The sequence below is a fragment of the Aptenodytes patagonicus genome, chromosome 2, assembly GCF_965638725.1.
Source record: "Aptenodytes patagonicus chromosome 2, bAptPat1.pri.cur, whole genome shotgun sequence".
In the NCBI taxonomy this organism is placed as follows: domain Eukaryota; kingdom Metazoa; phylum Chordata; class Aves; order Sphenisciformes; family Spheniscidae; genus Aptenodytes; species Aptenodytes patagonicus.
In genome coordinates, this window is record NC_134950.1 from 75137530 (window position 1) to 75157970 (window position 20441).

Genomic DNA, 20441 nt, shown 5'->3' on the forward strand with positions numbered 1-20441 from the left:
AAGAACAGAGTAACTTAGGGGATCATTTGCTCATAATGAGCTGTTCACTCTGCATCCTTCTTTTATTAATGATTTGTCCTGTCCTAATGGTGCCAGCGCTACAAATGCTGCTAACCAGCTGTGTTAGAGGCTGTAGAACCTAAAACTACATTTTACCAGGTATAATGGATGCTTGAGTCAGATTAAAAAGTTGTGCTGAAACCAGTAATTAAATTCTTATCCTTTAAGTGACTTCACAAACATACCAACTACCAGAAAGATCATTCTAGTCACAAAAAGGATATTATTAAACAATGTAATACATAACTAAGACTTACAACAATGAATGAAAAGAACAAGAAAAAATTTACTCTATGAAGAATTAAATTTGTACCATTCAGGATAAGACTTTCTATCTGCACTACTAAAACTAAGTCTGTACATATAATGAAGACTGAATAGGCTAAAAAACAGAAAGACAAACGCTGAAGTGATTACAGTTGTAACACTACCTAATGTTGAGCTGGTTTAATAGATTTAGAACACCAGAACCAAAAAAAATCTTGTTAAAAATGTGCTGGAAGCAAAGACCTAAAAGTGATGATTAAATATTTACCTTTGGAGAGAAAGTTTGTTTAGGCAAACTAAAAACATTTGCAAGAACAAGCTATAGGGAAGAATGGACTAAAACAAAACATTACGCACTTCCAGCTTATGTTCTTTCTCTGCAAGGAATTCTTTTTGACATCGGAGAAAGTCCGACAACATTCGAGTTAGCTGTTTTCTATCATCTATTTCAGCTGCCAACCTGCCATTGTAATCCGCCAGCAACATACATGCATCATCTACCATTTTGGAAAGTTGCTCTCCAGATTCCTTATCTAAAAAGCAAGCAGAAAAAAAAAAAAAACAAGTAAAGCATGATTTCATTATATACTGTTAAGTTCTCAGAACAGCATTTCAGTTACTCGATCCCCAACCCTCACCTGTTATTCTGTCTAACAGGGACACATCTTGGACCTCTATAGGCAAAGAAGCTATTCTCTGATGAACTGCTGCATCCCCAGAGGCAGCGTTTTCTAGTTCTTGTAATGCTCTAATGAGATCTGTGGTCTGAAAAAAGCATGCAAGATTGAGAACTAGTTTAAATAAACAGATCCTAGTACAAAACAGTATTTCACAATAAGCTTATGGAATCAGTTTGATGGTAATTTTAAAAGCATTTATGATATCAGCATTATAGCAACATTCTATCCCCTCTTAGACTGAAAACAAACCACAACTAAGCCATTAATTCTCGGAACAATACTGCAGTGTTCCTAGTTTTAAAGGTCACCTTCCTAAAATAGATTTTTCATTTAAATTTTTGGCATAGGACTACTTACAAGTCTTTTATTTTTGACAGTAGTGATTATTTTACAGTACCTTTCATTTTACTATACATTTTTGAAATTATTTTTCTTGTAGTTTTGCTTCACTATCGCATCAGACTAGATCAGTGCACTTCTTTTGGAAGTAGGGCTGATGTTCATAGAAGCCCAGATGTCTGTTACAGAGAAACATACTAAATTGTGATTATTTGAGGACAGTCATGCCTTGCCATAACAAAAAGCCTTTTGAGATGGGGTAGTACCATAACACAAAACCCGCAAGAATTATAAAAGCCATAACAGTGCAAGGTAGACAAGAACTTTTCCCAACCATCATGATTGTAACATTGAGAAATACTTTATTGACAAACCGGTAACAATCTTATTCTAATACATGCGTTACTGGTTACCACCCTGGAAACCAAATGAGAACCTAAAACACTGTAGAAACTAATGCTGAAATCCTGATGTGGACAAAGCTGGATATATAGTTCATACATTCTGGTTTAGTGTCAAACTGACTAAGGTTACAGCATGCTCAACCTCTTAGCTCCACTTGAAACCTAAAATACTGTGAAGTTTCAGCTGTAGTCACCCTTGCTCAGAAGTAGTACCTCATTAAAAGGAAAAACAGACCAATCAAAAACAAGAGTAACTGAAAAATTCTGTAACAAGCCATATGCAAACACAGAATTTTATAAACATGCTTTTACCTGTGGAGGATCAGTGGGAGAACTTCGAGGTGAACAGTTATTTTCATCAACTTTTATCTGTTCATATGTGCGCTTCCTCACCTTTCTGTCTCCATCTAAATGAAAACAGAGGAGTCAGAGAAATAATATTTCAAACAAGAGACTGAATCTTCATACACACAGAAAATACTTACACAAAGCTTGCCTAAGTTGTTCTAATACATCATTTTCATAAACAGACCTTTCTTCCCAGATAGAGAGCACTCGGCCAAGGTGTTTCTTACAACTCTCATCAGACTCACTGTTACAAGGAAAAAAAAGCAAAAGTCAGCACTAGGTAAAAGTACAGCACTGCTGTATGATTACCTTTCACAGAAGGACCTTGGCATATTTTATCAATATCAAAGTATCAGAAGTCCAATAATCTCAGAAAATAACAAAATCACGTTTTAAAGAAAAGAAAGCAAAGACCAGTTCGAAATGTCTTAGCAAGCACATAAAAAAAGCCAACACCCAATTCCCTCTTTCTGTTTGCTTGCTCAATCTATAAATCTATAGGTCTGTAACCCTATTATGCAAACACTGCAAATAGGTTTGTGTTGCTTCAACAGCTGTGTACCATGTGAAAATAATTCTGTATCAAGACTCTAGCATCCTCATGCAACGAGATGAATGGCTGTTGGGAAAAAACAAATCACGCAACACTAGTAATGAAACATACAAACTTGTAGCATATAAACACAGACTGAAAGCAAGTCTTAATTTAAGGCACAGCTAACAGCTTTCTAAGGCAAAAGGGACTGAATGCAGACGAATTTACTATGTAACTTCATCCAACAGCATTAAGACCATCCAAGATCAAAATAACATTGAATAAATTAAATTAACAAGACTTCAAGTACAGAAATAGCACACAAGGACTAGCTGGGTCAGAAGAGATGAATTAAGGACTTCTCTAAATCCCCCTCAAATACAGTATGATGAAGGACACTGCACATAACAGTTTACTGTACCTTGAAACATGCTTAAAAGCCTCCACTATTACTGGAGCAAAGTCTTTTGTAAATTCTGGTCCTTTCCTTTTGCTGTTCTGTATGACATCATTGGCCAAGTACAGGAATGTCAGCTTCCTATTTGGTTTTGCTAATAAAAAGAGTGATAAACAAGAATAATTAGAAATTTTAGTTCCTCCAACTAATACTTATTTATCCACATTTAAACTAAACACCAAAAAACCCAAATCAAATGTGTTTTTCCTATTCTCATTACTGTTTACAACATTTCACTGTAATTTTATATTTAAAAATGTGAAAAGACTTTGGTCACCCATTGGCTTTTCTCTCTCTTCTGCTGTAACTCTTTGCTCACACCCTTCCTCCTCCATAATATGACACAAGTTCCCTCTAGCCCCATCTCCAAAAATAAAGAGAAAAAAACATGATATTCCAAAGTGTTCTTCAGCCCCCAACTATTTTCAGGTATTTTCCTGAGCCTGATGCGATTTGTCTGTCTGGTAGCCTCCATGGATTTCTTCCACGTACTTCAGCTTCCCTTTGAGCCTGCATAAATTTCTTACACCCATGACATCCTCTGACAAGGAGCTTCACAGATCCACAATCATTCATGTGAAGAACCTTCTCCTTTCAGTTTGAATTTCACTCAGTCTTATATTCATTCTTGTATTTGAGCAAACTGAACAGTCAATCCCTAGTCAACCTCTCCATATCACCGTGATACTCCCCTCCCTCATCTCCTAATCATTAAAACACCCACGTGCCTGCAGCTGTAGTATCAGAAAACATTTCCAAAAATCATTTTCAGGCTGCTGTGGTGTATCTCTTCTCCAAGCATCTTGAGCATTTTACCCCATTCCCATTAATGTGGGATAGATTACAAGCTTCCAATTTACAAGTTGCTTTTGAAAAATCTATTCTGTGTTTTCTAAGTGTTCCTACTCAGGTATTTTCATTTACCATCACACTTCATCTAATCTTCATTAGTCTACAGGTTTCTCAGAGCTGCAACTCTTATTGTAACACTTCTAACCTTGTGTTAACACCAGAAAAAAACTTTCAATATCCATTACCACCACACAGTCTCAGTATGTATGCTCCGACTTTAAAAAGAAGTTTCTCTTGAAAACAAGATTTAAGTTTTTTTCTGTCATCTCGAGGAAAGCAGCACTGTGGTAAAGCCAATCTAGGATTTCTTAAAACTCGTGCTTAGTTCCCAGTATGATTTGATTTTGTTAATTTCCATTCCAACCTCTCAAACATGCAGAACCACCACCCTCACATACAAACAGAAAATTCAATGTTGATATGCTTCCATTCTAAAGAAATGTTTTTGAGAATAGATTTTGCACTATAGAAAGATTCCTCTGAAGGATTTCTCCTTGGAGTATTGATTTTTTTCCCATCCTCTTGGACAGACATATCCAGCAAGTTAAGAGTGTTCTGGATTAAGTGGGAAAAAAACCCTGCATTATATGTAAAAATGCACCTATCTCTTAGAATCAAGGCAAACTAAAAAGTGGTAAAAAAGAATTAGTTTGGAAGTGCTGGACACAAGGTGGATCTATTAAAAGTTTGCTGAAAACAGTGAAGTCACTACATGCAAACACTCAGGAAATTCATCTATTTGGGTCAAAATCTGGCTAAACTGTAGATTTTATAAACTTATGCTACTTAATTTCTTTATTAAAAGCTGACTGACAACATAGCAACACATCTCCTACCTATGTTTCAGGTAAACCATAGTTCGGACACATAAAAAGCTTTGAATTATTCAAAGAGAAAAATCTTAGAAAACACATCTTGTCTCATGGGTGCACCAAACTTAACTAGCATTTACCAAAGCTGACCCTGCCCCTCCCTCGCCATTTCTTAAACGAGCCCAGAATTAGGACTCAAAAATCAAATGAAGCAGACTGTTCCCCATACTAGATCCTCTGAACTGCATGCAGGCTACGTTCTTGTCCATCCATTTCACAGAAAAGAAAAAAGGTCATGGTTTAATCCTCAGTGATGTAACCCATTTGTGACAGACCTCAACTTCCTTGTTTCCCACAAGTAACCAAATCAACAGAGCTGGTAAAGGCAGGAGATGTATGCAGCGCCATGAAGTCAGGTGATGTTGATTCTCATGAAGCCTAGACTTTATCTGTTCACTACAGTAAACAGATCAATATTCTGTCTTTGGAAAAAGCATGCTAAAACCCAGAAAGTCACTTTTAAGCTTATTTCCTCTAGTATTACCTTTTCAGCTTCCTACTACAATTCAACAGAAACAAAGCTGCATTTAATGAACAAAAATCCTCAAAACGCTATAAAGCTATCGGTGGCTTTGGTTAGAAATTCAACGAATATTCTACCCTTATGTTCACAAAGAATATTGTGAAGTAAAGTTTAATTCCTACTGTTCTAAGAATGCTCTGCGCAAAATTCCAAAGCTAAAAATTATACCTACTTTCAAGAAGTGTTCCCTTTCACTTCACAAATCTTCAGGAGTTACATACTGCCCTACTACTGCTCCGCCTTACACACGAGACTAAAGTGCAACGTAACCAACCTTTAGCAACTGAGGTTGACAACTCTGAGCCGAAAAAACCCAAAGTGTTCTATTGCTACTATGACTGTAAATTACTGAAGTCTGAAATACAAAATTAAATTCCAGACCAGATGGATCTGTTCTGAAAAAAATTATCTGTTTCAAGCATCTCTTTTCAGTAGCAGTGACACTAACTTTTCAGTCCTGGGCTTTGATATACCTCAGAACACCAAAATGGATCAAAGAACAGTTAGACTATTTAAAAAGTGTCCTCAACGCATGGCAAGGCTATTAGCAAAAGCACTCTTACCGTCAGAAGAAAATGAAAGAAAAAAGTATGATCTTAGGTTAAAGAAGGATCTGAAAGGCACATACTGCCAGAACGTATAGTGTTAGAAGTAGCTAGCCCACCGTATCTCTGGTACACTAACAGTACAGTCTGCAAACACAAAACTGCTAAGAAAGCATCCATGTTGGACTGAGTCATCTTTTCAGAAGCTCTGTGCGGTGTTCACATAACTCTTCTGCTCGTTTCAGTTAGATTTACCATTTACCCACCAAAGCAGTCAAAGCAGCTCCCTGAAGTACTGCATTCTGAAACATTTTAACAGGTCAACAGTGCTGGCTGGTATAAAGGCCATATTAAGTAGATTACTCTTAAAGCATCCACAATGAGACTAACTGGGATTGGCACCTTGTAACTGAAACTAAGTCTGTTCCAAAAAAGTAACTGACGTATTCAAATGCCAGTGAATACTCTGCAGGTATTCATGGTATTTCACCTGCAACTAGCATAATCAGACATCTACGGTGGAGAGACTTCGCATTCTCATTATCAAGCCTTAGTTTTTGGCCATCTATACTTCTTAGGAATGCATACTTGTTAGCCTGGCCTGGGTATTCCTGGTTCTCTACCAGTCCAATATAGATGCCCTGACATTGTATGCTTGAGTCCATAATACTTAGAGAACTCTAACACTGAAGAGCCACCACTTTAGGGCAAGCAACTCTAGTATTTTACCTTGGAAGGCAGTGAGCATGTTATTTTCCACTTAGTTTAACTCTGGCAATCAAAGCCAGCATAATCACCATATTTGTCTTTTCCAGGTTTACCTCCTTGCACTGGAAATTGAGCTCCCATGAAGATTGCTAGAAACACGCCCATTAGTTTCATGCCGTTCTACACCTTTTCCCTAGAGCCGAGAGATATTTGCTGTCTTAGACATACAGGAGGAAACTACAGAGAAACACACAGGCATAATGGATTTCAGTTACATGCCACTACAAGTGTATAGACCATTGACCCATCTGAAAATGTTACATCAGGCTTTAACCTTCTACAGGCCGGCTCTGCTATGCCAACTGACCTTGAATGAAAATATCATTTAACAAGAGGTTTTGAGAAAATGAGAATCAGTAGGTTAAAATCCCACAACAGTTATCAGCACTAAACAGTTTCTTTTTTACTAAAGTTTTCTAATATGGATTCAAATAAAGATTTGGCTCAATTGCTTTTGAATTACATTAGTCTACATACATGCAGCAGAGTATATGAGTGTGAGCACTTCTCCCAAATTCCCTGGGACACTTCCTGTGTCATAGCATGCTTCATACTTTTGCATGAAAAGTTACATGACATCTTTGTAAACATCTGACAAGCTTTCTCACTTTTTATTACAAGACCCAACTCATCTTTTTTAAGTCAAGCAGCACTGAAACTTGAGTGCAAGATCACTAACCCTTCACACTGAGAGCTAACCTGAGTTTTTATGCAAGCTGATTAAGTGCAGCATCTTTGGTAACATGACTGAAAGTATATCTGTAAAAAGTCACTTGAGAGGCTACCACCAGAAAGGACAATTCAAACATAATATAATCCATAAAAGGCATGTTGTACAATGAGCACTTAATCTTAAAATTCATTAACCTTCTGTTATGAAAAAGTTAAAATAAGTGTTTAACATTGCACAGTCACCTGATTCTCCTGGTGAATTTTACCAAGATTTGAGAACTGCTGTGTTTCCTTTTCAAAGAGGGGAATGAGATTGCCCACAGAATGGGTGTTCAAGATCTGAGGGTCCAAGTATCTTGACTTTGAGTTTAGAGGCTAGTAGACAAAGGGAACACAGCATACAGCCACTGCTGCGAAAGAGGCCATCAGCATCAAATTACCACGGGGATGCGAGAAAGTTGGTCACAAACCAAGCAAACCATTCCAACACGATTACTCTGCAGAAGCTTCCCACTGCACTTAGTGTATCTTGAATTACCTGAACACGTGAAACAAACCAATTCTTTTTGTTGCCTGGTCTGGCTGGTACAATGCCAAGATGGGTATGAATCGACAGCAACAACAGTTTTAGGATAGGAAAAAGACACTGAACTTAAGTATTCAGAACCAGAATGATGAAAGACAGGCAAGTACAGGTAAGATACCAGGACACGAGTGGTACAGCAATAAATTAATATAGATTCATACACACTGCATTCTTTCAAGACTCGTATTAGAGACTCAACTAGTCAGGCTGGATTACATAATCCAAATGTGACTATTTTGACTGAAAGATTCTTATATTGCTAATCTGTTGTTCCTGACTGTAGGTCATTTTATAATCAGTAAGCCATAGTTTTGTTTCTTTTAAATAAAAGAAAAAAAAATCTATTCTCTCAAGTGTATCACATTGGCCAACGACACTATACCACCATTAAGCAAAATAATCTTACAGCCACCAGTAGAGAAAGATTCCTTCTCTTGGCAGAAAAACTACACTGAAAACAATTAATTGCTTTAAATCAGGAACTTGTTTCTGATTTAAAAGTAGTACTAATTAATTAAAAAACTAAAAAAAGTACTAATTAATTAATTAAAAAACAGCACCACTTTTGGCTGCGGTTCTGCTCCAAAGCAGTTGACTGAGTATCAGAGTAATTCAGATGTAGTACAACTTTCAAATCTGGTTTCAATGTTGCTAGGGCTTCTCAATTTGCCTACTAAGATCCTCTATCTTCCAGTTTTCAGCAGCACTGAGCAACTGCCACAACAGCCACTAGCTTAAGAAAAATGTATTACATCAATGCCAACAGCTATAATGAGTGAGGACCCAAACACTAACATATGCCCCAGCAGCAGAAGTTGTAGACAGACAGCCATAAATAAGCAAAAATAGTTGCTGCTTATACCACTGAATGACTTCAACACCCCAAAACCAAAAAAAAGTTCAAGCATAATAAACTGGAACAGCAGGTAAACTGGCAGAGTCGAGTGGTAAAAATATGTCCCTCCGTAGCAGCCCAGATGTACTTAGACAATTGTAGCTGTCTTAAAGACGATATACAATGGCTCTGCTAGCCTGGATAAGCTTTGCAGTGAAGACAATGATCAGTGTGACACAGGTGGGGTGACAGATGACAGCCAGAACAAGAGGTCAAATGATTAAGGGGGGCACGGGGAAGGGGAGTGTTCAGCATCAGTTTCCGAGACGGACTAATCTATGAGATGCCGTGTCAGGCTCTGAGGAAACAGATAACTGAATCTGAAATTAGGTTTAAAATACAACATGACAACTATTAAAATACCACTAGGATGTAAACACCTAACAAGTGACAGAGCCGGACCTGGGAAAGCTAACAGAAAATCAGTTGAGAGGAAAAGAAGATATTACAGACAACTAACTGGAGCTTGAAATAAACAGTCCCATATTACCAAACCCAAACATTTAGCAATTTTATTTTATTTTTTCCCTTTTAAACAGAACATATTTTAACCTAGTACAGCAAATATCACACAGAGCCTACTGAACAAGTGCTTACTATTCACCGTCAAAGGCTGATGCTTTCAATTATGGAATTGAAATTTTTCATTTCAAAACAAAACACAAACAACAAACCCCTACAGTTGCAAAGAACCCTGAAACCAGGGAGCAAGAGATGTATGCAAAAGAACATACCTGATTTGCAAATAACAAAAACCAAGTCTCAACAGCCTCCATCTCAAAAGAGCCTCTTCAAGGGGGTTCCTAAGGGTTTTTTCAGCAGCCACTCAGTGGCTGCAGGCTTACACAACAAAATTGTATGTGTAATGCCACTACTTAGTTTAAAAAAACCCTGTAAGTCAACCCCTTTATGGATACACAAAATTAAATAGTTTTAACAGGCCCACCAGTTGCATTCAGGGAATGACAGATGGATTCACATTACAGTTAATTAATTAGTACTACTTAACTACTTAAATACTGAGTAAGCTTATGACTGCTAAGTAATTAACTATTTAACTTTGAGTGTTGCATTTCATACATCTGAAATCTAGCTGAAGCAGGATCATATTCCTCAGTGCACACTTTTCAAGCCTTTACAAAATTCTACCTAACTCCCACTCAAAAGGTCTCTATAAAATAATTAGGTTATGTGGCAACATTATCACAAAAGTTAATCCACACAAATTACTTTGAAGCACTCATGAAGCTGCCATATCAGAAGTACCAAAGAAAAAAAGCCACACTTTTCTAGAAAAAAAATCTAAACTGCATGAGATTCTCATGTTAGTAAGACATTTACTACAAATGAAGTACTGAAAGAGTAGCCTCCCCACCAAACTATTTATTCCATAAATCAACTATGAAATTCAAAAGAATGCAGACTCATGATCGGCATAAGCCAGTGCTAACACAGGCTGTGGCCTAAAGGGGTGATACTATCCTCACAGGCTCCTTTGTGCCAGCACCAGCTTTCCATCAGGGAACTCATCTATTTCAAAACTAATTATTGGTTTTGCTGGGTTTTCAGCGCAGCACAAGATTCTGTCAGCAAAAAAAGCATCAGAAATATTTAAAGACATATTTAACCAACAGCAGAGTGGAAAAGGAGCTGTTCTGTTGTCACTGTAGACCTCTGCTTATCTGTCAAAACAGGAGAAATCTTTGTTATTTCATTACAGTTGTCATTTAAGTTAAAGGTATTCTATTAATCTTTTCTCATCATTTTACTCATCAATGAACAAAAGATCAATGAACTACAGAATCTATTCTCCATTAATCATAGCAATAGAGAGTGAAAAACCCCCACTACATACACTAAAATGGAGAGTACCTGGAGTAACACCTGAGTGGTTTTGCACAGACGCAGAATCAGGAATACTTAATACCCCAGGCAGAGCACCAGCTCTGCCACAGCCCCACCCTAGTGGCACAGTTCATCCATACATTTTTCATTAGCACATATTTGAGGTCAGTCATTAAACAGCATGTCTCTACACTCAGTCTCTTGAAGCATATAATACGCAACTCCTTCTCATAATTTCATCACACTACTGGTTGTGTAAGACAACATCCTTTCCTTAAATATTTGTGACAGTTAGTAGGAATGTCTGGATAATTCAGAGTTATCAGTACTTTCACAATACAGTCAATTCTAGAATACATTATGCTAGTTTTCCTCCAACTTTTGATTATTTCTAAGAATGACCCTATGAATTCTACATGCCAGTATTTTAAGAACTACATATAAAAGTTATGGTAGTATTAGGGAAAAAGCATATATGCATACTCCTTCAGTAATCAGAGTTACATCAACTGCCTTGATACAACTTCAGCAACACTGGAGTTCAGCAAGACAAATCCAACGTTACGTAACTGCTCCAAGTTATGACAAAGACGTGCAAGTTTTGCCCATTCTCCAAGTTTACATCCAAGTGCAAGAATTCACCAAGAGAATCAATGAAAGTTCAACTGTAGAAAACCTGTAGATGAAGGTGTATGGAATCGATGAGCTGTGGAGATGCCCTAATATGGGACCTGAACCCTACCAATTAATCCAAGTAAACAGAAAGGGTCTAAGACTTTATGTTGCCTAAGTTATATGCACATTTGAAAAGCTGCCTCTTTGCCTCTACTCCAACACGATATCAAGACAATGACTATTTTAAAAATAAAAGAATCAGAACCAAACATTTAGGAACAAAAGAACTGTGATCCTAGCACTTCATGCAAGCTGATCTGACGCAAGGGATCTTTTTCCAAAACTGAAAGCATCCAGAAAAAATGTAGTATCACACTGTATTGTGTTCAACTCGGTTATACAATGTTCCAAGAGCCTGAAAGGGAGTAGGCTGGAAGGAAGGTCTGGAGACAGGAATGACAATAAAAAAAGGAAACAATGAAAGGAAATGAAATTTAGAAAGGCAAGGTTCAATTTTCACTTCCAGGACACTACTGGCTAGCAACAGCAGCAGACAATGCCCATAATTTTTGTGTCCATATTCCCCAGACAGAGATCATTTTCCTCTCAGATAGGAGGGAAATCATGTTTCTATGGCTTAGGTGGTGGACAAGTCAGGAGCCTTAAACTTACTCTATGGCCTCATCGTCATCGCTCTGCTTTGTGATGTTTTATGCAAGTCACTTCACCACAGCATACTGGTTTTCCTTCTCATCTTCAACATGTTGTCTGCTTAGACCACTAAATCCACCCTTTGGGGATTAGGGACTGTCTTACGATTCTATGCCGCAATTAGCAAAAAGTTAGTACCAGGCAAATCTAAGCTAACATTTATAAAGCTCAGGTACTATTATCAAAGATGGAAAATTAAAATACATCCCATGTATCTTAACTATGCCAGCTTCAAATGAAGCGGTAGAGGAACATACGGAAGAAGAAACACTTCACATAAGGCCTAAAAGCCCAGAAGAAAAGGTGCAGGACCTTGAAAGAAACTAACCTACTCCTGCCAAGAGGTAGACTACCACATGCTTTCCGCAGAGCCTTGAAGATGGGCTTCCAAGAAGAGATCACCAGAAAAATCTTACTTTGAAGCAGCAAAAGCTGGACGACAACTTCAACAAACTGAAGATAAAACCAATTATAGCAGCTATGCTCATCCAAAGCTCCTGAGCTACATCCTCCAAACAGGCTTAAAAGTGGAAGCCAGACATTGAAAGCTCAGAAAAAACAAAGCATTCCCATGAGTTCTTAAGAAGATCATTATCCTTGCCTTGCAATGCCACCTTCAAACATGTAGCCCATGTTTCAAACATTTCATTTCCCCAATTAGTCAAACAGCATAACAGGAAAATTATGTTAATACTGAAGTTAAGGACTGACCATTAATAGTATAGATTATTATGTACTGGTATTGTGCATGTTAAGACAAGCAACCAAAACTCTGGCTGTGTGCCAATTAGTTTAAGACACCTTTCTGATATCATTCAGAACACCAAACGTGCAAGTTGTTTGTTTAGAAGGCCTAGAAAGGTGAAATGTTTCAGATGCAGATGGGAGATCCATTCATTTGTTCTCAGAACAAGAAAGAAAACTTGCAACAAACATATAGTGAAAATGTTTATTTCATAAGATGAAACATGCCACCAAATACGCCTTTCTTTAGGCAACAGGAAAAAAGAATTTAACTCGTGCTTGAAAGTTCAAAAGATAAAATTTCACGCAAAAAGCATATTTTAAACAAAAACACAGTAGCCATATGAAAACCTACAGAGTTTATAGGAACAGATTTCCATACAATACTGTGAAGTTTAGTATTACTTCACACTCAAGATTTTTATTTTAAGGGTGGTTCAATCCATTTGCTATGAAGTTATGCCCCCTAACCAAGAGGTAGTTGTGATCCAGCCATGCGCTCTTTGTATTCCATTACATATCATTTCTGCAAGTTGACTATTCCTCTTAGTTGCACAAAACTAAGGGAGTGGTTTCTCTTTCATAAGTCCTGTAATAGCTTAGTGCTATTTTTCCTCTCCACTTGAAAATCTAGCCTTCTACTTTTGCCATTAAAGATCCACATATTAGTGGGACTCCAAAGGAAGCTGTTGGAAGACAGTAAGATTTCCTAGAGCAAGGCAGAGTTCTAGAAAGTGATTTTTCCTTTTCTTAAATGAGGCAACTTAAGATCAAGTTATTTTCCAGTCAGGTCAAATAAAACTTCACATGCCATTTCTGCCTTTCAGTCCCTGAACCACTGCCTATAGGCGCAAGTTCTTTCCTGTTAAAAGGAAAGCCGCATAAGAATCTAAGTCTGCACCCTCAACATCAAATACTCAATACAGCTAAAGAAACGCATCTTTATTATGCTAACATCGGTATTAGCCATCTGGCAAAATCAGGAAGTAAAAACCACTTTGGACACATTAAATTGCTCTTCCTCCAGAGTATTCCCATTCTCAGCTGCCCTACAAGAACAGTTGCTGGCATAAGTGGACAAAGCCACCATGTCAGGAAACTCAAACAGTATTACAGCTAACCATCGTTATAGATGATGAAAGGCAGTGCCTAAAAAGGGTCGTCTTGGAAGAGCCGTAACTACCAGCATTAAAACAAAAAGCCCTAAATCGCGTGCTTGCCGCCTTCCTTCCCTTTTCCCACTTTCCTCTCTCCTTCCACAAAGAAGGGGAGTAAAACATGAGAAGTAGCCTCCTCAGAGGCATCTCACTGAGGGAGGAAGGGGGAATGGGGGAGGGAGAAGAGAGGAGCCAGGGGAGTGGAGAAAAAAAAAGAGGGAAGAGAAGCACCTCCCAGTCCACAGTCATCAAGAAATCGAGACCCGAGGTTTAACACTTGCCCCAGCAACTCCGTTCTCCCCAGGCGCCGGGGCGGGCGGGCCAGCCGGCCCTCCCTCGCTGTCTCCCTCTCCCTCTCCCTCCCTCCCTCCCTCCCCCCCCCCGCTTCCCCGGCTCGACAAGCCGAGGAGCCCTGCCATCCTCCCCTCAGCAGCCGCACACCCAAGGGCGGCGGCCTCCTCCTACCGCGACCGCGCCGGCCGCCGCCTCCCCCAAACCCGCCGCCCCCGAGGAAGGCCCCAGCCGGCACCCGAGGGCGGGAAAAGGCCCGGCGGCGGCGGCATGGCGGCGGCCGTGGCAGCCTCACCTTTTCTCAGCTCTCGCTCCCACACGCTGACGATGAGCGCCGAGTGCTTGCGATGGTGGATGAGCCACAGGCTCAGGGTCTGCACGCTCTGCTGCGAGTTGCTCAGCTCCGACAGCTTCCGCTCCAGCGCCGCCTCCGAGAACGCCGACATAGCGGGGCCGCGCTCGGCTCCGCCGCCGCCCCCACCGGCCCGGCTCGGCCGCGCTCAGTCCCCGTCTCTCCGCCCCAGCGGGGGAGGAGCCGGGCGAGCCCCGTCCCTTCCCGCCTCGCCGGCCGCCACTTCCGCGCGCCCCGGCAGCCCGGCGCTAACAAAATGGTGGCGGCCGAGCCTCCCGGAGAGCCGCCCGGCCCCGCCCCCCTTCTCCTCCTTCCCTCACTTCCGGCAGAGGCCCACAACGAGGCGGAGCGGCGAGGCGGGGGTGGGTGCTGGAGCGGTTCCTGCCCCGCGAGCGCGCACCGCCCTCGCGCGTCTCCCGCCAGCCTTCGCGCGCCCCCAGGGGCGCGGGCGGCGGGCGGCGCTCGGCCGGCTTCGGCCGGCTGGCCGGGGGCGGGGGCCGCGGGCCGCCCGCTGGCGGCGTCCCTCCGCCCGAGCTCGCCTCCGGTGGCCACACTCCCAGCAGTCTTTGCGCACCAACCGTGCCTTAGCAGGTGTCTTTGGAGAGATTTCCTAATGAGCTCCGGGAGGCTGTCGGAAGTGGCGAGCAGAAACTGTGAGGGGCCGTTACTACAAAAGAACGGATACATCAGCATTTTGCCCTGAGATGTAACATAAAAAACCAGACACAAATAAGGCCCCAAGGCATCCCGGGCCTACCAGTTTCTTTCACCTAGCAGGTTAAGGAACTTACCATGATGCAGGGCACGTGGTATTCCATATTTGCAGATGGACACGTACTCCACAAATGTGTCTGGCCTCATTCTTAAAAGCTGTCTCTTCTTTAATTTCTGGCATTGACCGTATCGTGTCAGCAGTCCACTGTTCAATGACAAGATGATGTGCAAAAGCGTTTCCTCTTCGCTGTTTCAAACCTGTTCCCTTAAAGCTTTATTGGACGCTTGCTACTTCTACTGTTGTGGAAATTGTGAATAAAAATGGTTCTCCGCTCACCGTCTTTGCATTCTTTCACAGAGTTTGTATTGTATCATCTTCAGTGATTTTTGAAGCTGAAGGATCCAAGTCTGTTCTTGCATGGAAGGTGCTCTATGCTGTTGAATATGAGTAGCATTTCTAGTCTTAATGTGAGCATTTCTAGTCTTCCTGCTGCTCTTCTAAAACACCTGACGTCACCTCTTATTTTAAACATTATCAACTAATTGACATTTTCAGAGAGCTATCCGCCTTAACGCCTACAGGTCTATCCTGAATCCTATTTCTGTAGCTAATAATTATGACTGCAGTTAACGTCTTTCTCAGTATTTTTAATATTTCTATAAAATGATGTGTGTATTAATTAGAAAAAATATGCATATACCTTATTCTTGGGACATCCGGGCAATGGTTAAGTATCTACCCTTAAAACGGAGTATTCCTATAACCTTTCACACATCCAGTTTGTTCTCACCAAACAGCAGAAAGCTAGTTATGAAAAAAAAATCTGTAGAGTATTTTTAAAACTTTACAAAGTTTTCTCCCTATTTCATGTCTGACATTCAGAGAAGATGTCCCAGAGGATTGTTTTCAGGCAATTTTCCTAATACCGGTTCTTAGTGAAATCTTCCCTTTAAACATAAAACATTGGTGAGGGCGAGGTGGGAGTGTTAGGAGGTTTTAATGTGAATTCTATTTACAAATTCATCTGTAGCATGGATGATTTTTGCAGAACTGGAAAGTGTTTTGCAAAAATGCTTTGACAGAGAAATTTAAGTGAGAAGCTGCACAGATCCCTACAGAGTCTCATCTTCTATCAATTCACTGCATTTTCATCATCATGAATGGAAGAACCTGTGATACATTGCTATTTTTGCTATGTACAGCAGAGGACACTCTGGCATTAAGTAGAACTGGCCAGTGAAGTAAAATTAAGACAGAGCTAACACGGATGCAAGCATTAGAAGAATGAAATATGAATGGTAATCTAGTAACTAACATTCAAATACCATTTTCTGGAGGCATATATTCTGACATTAGCAAGAGAAACTTGTGGGCGACTATGGAAAAAGAAACATTTCTCTCACATACAAGACTAGATTAAAAAGTATCTAGCAACAAACAGTGAAATTTAGATGTTGAAACAAAAAAAAAAAAAGGAAAAAGAGCAGGAAATTGGTAGAGAATTTTAGTAATGATTGTAGAAATGTTTATTACTGCTTCCACTGCATCTTTCATCCCAGATTATCAGAACATTTTACAAACAAGAATAAATCCTCTGAGATAGATATTTGTTCCGTAAATAAATATATCTAAATACCAAGTGATTTATCATCTGTGTATAATATAGTGTATAATATAATATACAGCAAAATTGAGATTTTACTTTCCCCATAAATCTTTATAGCACATTTTAAATTTGCAATCGTAAATGTTTACATCAGTAATCTAATTTTAAAAGCTATGCTTATCCAGAGAGTGAATGGAAATTTACCACGAGACTTACTCAAAGTGACTCTCAGACAGGAAGTATTCACAATGGAGGGTTCATTTGCTGTGGAGCTTTGAAAACCTCAGCTTTCATTCAGAAACAATTAATACATTATTCACCTGCCTTTAAAAAATTCACCCATGTCCGCAGGGGTGGAGTTGCCGACAGATGGCAAGTTTTCTTCCACCCATTCCTGCATTCAAACCGTAATAACATCTTTCCTCTGATTTCCTAAGAACAAAGTTCTGCACTGCTTCCCTTCTGTCTGACCACCATGGGTTAGTGGTAGTCCACTGCTCCTGGAGAAAGGAGCCCCGTGCAAGTGTAAGACAATGGCTGTGAGTAAATTACTCGGTTGATACTTTTGTGGAACGTGGGACTGGGAAGCTATAGGTAGTTCAAAGATGTAATTACATTTCAGACTGCAGTCACCAAGAGACTGTACAGCATCCTTACACTTCATGTGCTGGTCGCAGATTTTTTGTTTCTCTTTTCACCTCACCCAAGGACAGCCACATAAAACCTTTCATAAGAGGGGAATTTAACCCTAGTAACAATTGGAAGTTTTAAGTTCTGTTACCTTGAGGGAATCCTAGGAAGTGATTAAGCACTAGAAGGGCTGATCTGTGTCTAGAATAGCAATGCTTATGGTTCACTGTGGGAAAGGTAAAAAAACCCAAAACACTCAGTCCACGTCTTTACATTTTATTTATTTTTTTGCCAAATATCTGAATATTTCTATTATCTAGTCTTAATTCAAACAGAAGGCTTGGTTCTGCTGAGGTGCTGGCGCACACAGCATCTTGACTCTTCTATAGGACTCTCTCAAAAGCACCTGTTCCAAGCCACGAACCTGTACGTGTGCTCTTTCTCTGCCTGAATCACTCCAGCTGATTGTCAGAACATTGAACCCTGTTTCTTGGACTGCCCTTCAAAAATCTAGCTGGCCTTAGCTCCTGGTACTCTTGGAGGCATGATAACTGCCACAAGACAGGAGCATGATTTTTTATCACTAAGCATTTTAAAGGTAGCATAACAAAAGATAACACAGGCTTAGATATTTTCTCTGAAACCAGCAAGAAAAGGCAAAATTTAAAATGAGATCTACATTAAGACAGGTAAGGCAGATTGTCTATACTGAGTCTCTATCTCTCCTCTTTCACATAGGGCCAAAGGAATGGCAAAGGCGGCAGTTTGTGTTAGTTAACAGAGTGCCCAGAGAGGCAAAATGGGCAAAACCCCAGCGAACCTGGCCATTGTCTGTACTCCACTGATCATGTAGTTCGGTGTGAATTGGCTGCTATTGCTCTACAGAGCAGCACTCTACCTGCCAAATCCAAGAGGTATAGACTATGTTAAAAATATACACCACCTGACTACTTTGCTGTTCACCGAGCCTACGTATCTCATCGCGTGGTTTGTCAATATGAACACGTCTTAGTCTCAGAGTCATTTTTAACATTAATTGTTTCCTCCAGGGCACTGCAGTCTGGCACCCCCCCTAAACAGCTGTCACCTTTAGAAGTCATTTTCTCTTGAAGCCCAGAGACGTAACTGGATGATTTATTTATCCTTAGTAATATTCTGTGCTTCACTGGAATTATTTAGGAACCCTTATTTTACACCACTACATAGAACAGTAAAACAAACTATGTGTTTACTGGTTTACTAAACATTGCTCATCAGCCATGTGGGATTTGAGCTGGAACCAGCTCTTGCATCAGAACAGACCAGGTCTTTCTCTGTATGAAGCTGGCCTTTTGTCATTTTTATCTTTGTTTTGTAGCTCTTTCTCAAATAGTCCCACCCAGGAGATGCAATAGTATTAAAGGAGAAATGAGGTTTCTCTAGTCTTGTTTCCTGTCTGAGAATTTGTGTTAGTCAGCATACCAGTTGCTACCTGGACCTTAAAAATACAACGCTGGCATATCAGTTCTTTTTTATTGTTCCAAGTCCAGTCCATCCAATATAACAGTTTCTGAAGTTTCATACTTTAAAATATTTTTTCCATCTCTCACAATATGCTTGTTCATCTCATGACCCAATTCTGTGTAAATGATCCTACTTCCACATCCCAATAAGGGCATGAAAAATGGAGAAACGCAAAAAGAAGACCCTGAAACATAGCTGTAAAATGATTCCTGCCTGAGAGATAGTAATTCATCTGGGTCATTTCTTCACAAACATTAAACCCCATTTGCTAACTATATAACAAGAGGGCATATCTGTGGCAGAAATTATAAATAAATAAATAAATAAATAAATAAATAAATTTGCATTGAATCCGTGTGAAGTCCTGCAGGCAGAGAACAAAAGAAAGTTTAAATGGAAGGAATAAGCCCACTGAAGTCACTTACAGGGTCTGCCTACTGGAGCCAAAAACCTCGGGGTGAATAATGGTTCTTTTTCATGAGTTCCTGCCACTAAGCACTTCACCTTTTAATGTAATTCATTAAAGGCAGAAATTATTTGCTACTGAGGAGCTTAACAAAAACCACTTACTGAGATACGTATATATGATCCAGCAAGACATTCCCATATTTTATGCAGAAAGAATGATTGTACAATCTAAAAAAAATATCTCTAGCATTTCTGTGATTTCTTTGGCCCTCTGTGGAGATGTAAAGATGTTTGTAGAAACCCTTCCCTTTTCCTAAGTCAGGCATTCAGCCAGACAGCTACGTACATCCGGCTTCTTCATCATTACGCTATCAAGTGAAGTCATACTATGTAAACATACTCTATGATTAATATATGGATGCAATCAAGTCCCAGTTTTCCTTCATAGAGAGAGTGCTGTAACTAGGCAAGAAAGCACTCCAGGCTATGTATTAACTCAGGTGTGTAGAAAGGCATGAAATATTAGGCTGAGTAATTTTAAACAGCTGAGCAATATATTAATGGATCATTAATATGTGTCCTAGAGTGTATATAGCTCTTAGTCACAGCATAAAAGTAATAAAGCACATTCCTAACAATAAATAATGTTATCCTTGCAGAGAAAAGGAAAACTCTGCAATGTAGTGATATACTGTGTGAGGAACCTTGAAATTTCTGAAAATGCAAAGTTAAATTTGACTTTAAATTAAATGAAATGGGCTGATTCACCTTTGTGATCCAGTAGAGGACACGATGTCCCAGAAACCATTCAACTGTAGGAAGTAGACACTGTATTTTTGTTACTGTGCACTCAGCTCATGGTTTTGGAGATGGTGGCTGCCAGCATACTGTGCTGTACTACCACAAGCATAGCCAGAGGGTTGAGAGAAGCGCTTATTCACCTTTACTCAGCACTCATTAAACCACATCTGGAATAGTGCATTCAGTTTTCATCTCCCCTACTATAGGAAAAATATTTATAAGCTTCAGCAAGTCCAGCAGAAGGCCACCAAGATGGTCAG

At 39.8% G+C, this 20441-nt stretch overlaps 1 protein-coding gene across 3 annotated transcripts in view; it reads right to left on the reverse strand.

Annotated features, from left to right (window-relative positions):
• The window catches only part of RPRD1A (regulation of nuclear pre-mRNA domain containing 1A), a 47868-nt gene extending 33089 nt beyond the window's left edge, over positions 1 to 14779 (reverse strand). For all 3 annotated transcript variants that reach the window (XM_076330241.1, XM_076330243.1, XM_076330242.1), the window contains exons 1-6: positions 14462 to 14779; positions 3055 to 3184; positions 2236 to 2342; positions 2063 to 2157; positions 966 to 1092; positions 685 to 860 (exon numbers count right to left, since the gene is read on the reverse strand). In XM_076330241.1, the coding sequence (XP_076186356.1) occupies positions 685 to 860; positions 966 to 1092; positions 2063 to 2157; positions 2236 to 2342; positions 3055 to 3184; positions 14462 to 14612 (786 nt within the window). In that variant the 5' untranslated portion in view covers positions 14613 to 14779. The remainder of the gene's footprint in view (positions 1 to 684; positions 861 to 965; positions 1093 to 2062; positions 2158 to 2235; positions 2343 to 3054; positions 3185 to 14461) is intronic.
• Between the last annotated feature and the right edge of the window lie 5662 nt (positions 14780 to 20441).